The sequence below is a fragment of the Parus major genome, unplaced genomic scaffold (assembly GCF_001522545.3).
Source record: "Parus major isolate Abel unplaced genomic scaffold, Parus_major1.1 Scaffold408, whole genome shotgun sequence".
NCBI lineage: Eukaryota > Metazoa > Chordata > Aves > Passeriformes > Paridae > Parus > Parus major.
In genome coordinates, this window is record NW_015379317.1 from 35,224 (window position 1) to 37,305 (window position 2,082).

The following is a 2,082-nucleotide window of genomic DNA, read 5'->3' on the forward strand; positions in this document are numbered from 1 at the left end:
AAAAGTGTCTATCCCAAAAAAACCCTTCCATGCCAAAAAGATCAACCATTCCCATAAAAATCCTCCATCCCAAAAAACCTTCCATCCCCATAAAAATCCTCCATCCCAAAAAACCTCCATCCCAAAAATCCTCTATCCCAAAAAACCTCCATCCCAAAAAAACCTCCATCCCAAAAAAACCTTCCATCCCAAAAAACCTTCATCCCAAAAAACCTTCCATCCCCATAAAAAACTCCACCCCAAAAAATTCTGCATCCCAAAAAAATTCTCCATCCCTAGAAATCCCTTGATCCCAAAAAATCCCAAAAATCCTCCATCCCAAAAAAACCTCCCGTCCCAAAAAACCTTCCATCCCCATAAAAAACTCCATCCCACAAAAACCTCCATCCTAAAAATCCTTCCATCCCCATATAAAACTCCATCCCAAAAAATTCTGCATCCCAAAAAAAACTCCATCCCAAAAAATTCTGCATCCCAAAAAAATTCTCCATCCCCAGAAATCCCTTGATCCCAAAAACATCCCAAAAATCCTCCATCCCAAAAAAAGGATCCAGGGAAAAGCTCATTTATTTACGGAGCCGTGATCTCGGATCCGTGGAAATCCCGAGGAATTCCAGCAGGAAAATCCCGCATGGAAAAACCCCCGGGATGGGGCCTGGATCCCGTTAAAATCCCGCGGATCGGGAAACAATTCCAGCGGGATCAACCCCAAAATTCCGGAATTTTGGGATGGTTTTGATGCCGAGCCGAGCTCAGGTAGGGAAAAAATTCCTTTCCAAAGTGAATTTGTTGGGAAAAATCGCGGAGGGCGGAATTGCGGGTGGGAATATCGGAAAATACTCACCGCCGTTGTCCGTGCGTTTCAGGGCTCCGTCCTTGTGGGGACACAGCTCGCACCTCTGGAATGGAGCAAAAAGTGGGAAAATGAAGGGAATTTTATGGGAAAAAAATTCCCAATTGGCGGCAAAATTGAATCGGTAAAATTTGAAATTGATCGGTAAAATTTGAAATTGATCGGTACAATTGAAATATTAAAATATTTTTATTTTATTTTACTTTATTTTATTTTATTTTATTTTATTTTACTTTATTTTACTTTATTTTATTTTGTTTTATTTTACTTTATTTTATTTTACTTTATTTTATTTTATTTTACTTTATTTTATTTTANAAAGAAATCCAAATAAATCCCTGTTCCCGCTGTTTTCCAGCAGAGATCCCATAAAGAAATCCAAATAAATCCCAATTCCCGCTGTTTTCCAGCACAGATCCCACAAAATCTACACCCATCCAGGGGCAGGAAAAATCCTTTATTCCTCTCCTGCTTTCCTCAGATCCCAAATCCCTAAAAAAAACCCCAAATCCTGGATTTTGGGGCTGTTTTTGGGAATAAAATCAACCCCACACAAACCCTGGGCTCTGGCTCTCACATTCCCAGCTGCTTCTCCCGGAAATCCCAAGGAAAATTGGATTTCTGGGATCCCAGAGCTGTTTTTTAGGACCAGCGAAATTAAAAATTTCCATCCCAGCCAGACCTGGCTCCGAAATAATTCCTTTATCCATAAAAACCTTTTCCAGAGGTGGATTTAACCCCTTTTCCCAGATAATCTGATCCAAACCATTCCCGAATTCCCACAAATTCATTTTCATCCCTAAAACCCCCCCTCGCTGGCCAAAAATCAGAATTTTTTATCCATGGAAACTTCAAATCCGAGGGGAAAACCCCCGGGGTTTTGAGGTTGAAAGGCGCCTTCGCCTCCTGGATTGAGGAAATCCAGGGAATTTTGGGAATTTTGGGGGATTTGGGGAATTTTCCTGACCTTTTTTGGCCGCTCGTGGTGGGACAGGTGTTTTTCCTGGGTGGGAGACGCCGAGCGGCTCCTCCGGCCAGGGATGAAGGAGCTGCTCCCGGAATGACGCGAGGTCTTCTGAGGAAATCCGGGATGGGAGGTGGGAAAAGGGCGGAAAAGAGGGAAAAGGGGAAAGGAAGGAGGGAAAAGGGGGAAAAAAGAAGAGGGAAAAGGGAAAAAAAGAGGGAAAATGGGAATGAAAGGAGGGAAAAGGGGAAGAAAGGAGGGAAAA

At 42.5% G+C, this 2,082-nt stretch overlaps 1 protein-coding gene across 1 annotated transcript in view; it reads right to left on the reverse strand.

Moving 5' to 3' along the window:
- The window catches only part of LOC107199019 (MLLT6, PHD finger containing), a 46,105-nt gene that overhangs the window by 32,855 nt on the left and 11,168 nt on the right, over window positions 1-2,082 (reverse strand). The window contains exon 3 of the mRNA XM_033511641.1: window positions 765-899. Coding sequence (XP_033367532.1) covers window positions 765-899 — 135 coding nt within the window. The remainder of the gene's footprint in view (window positions 1-764; window positions 900-2,082) is intronic.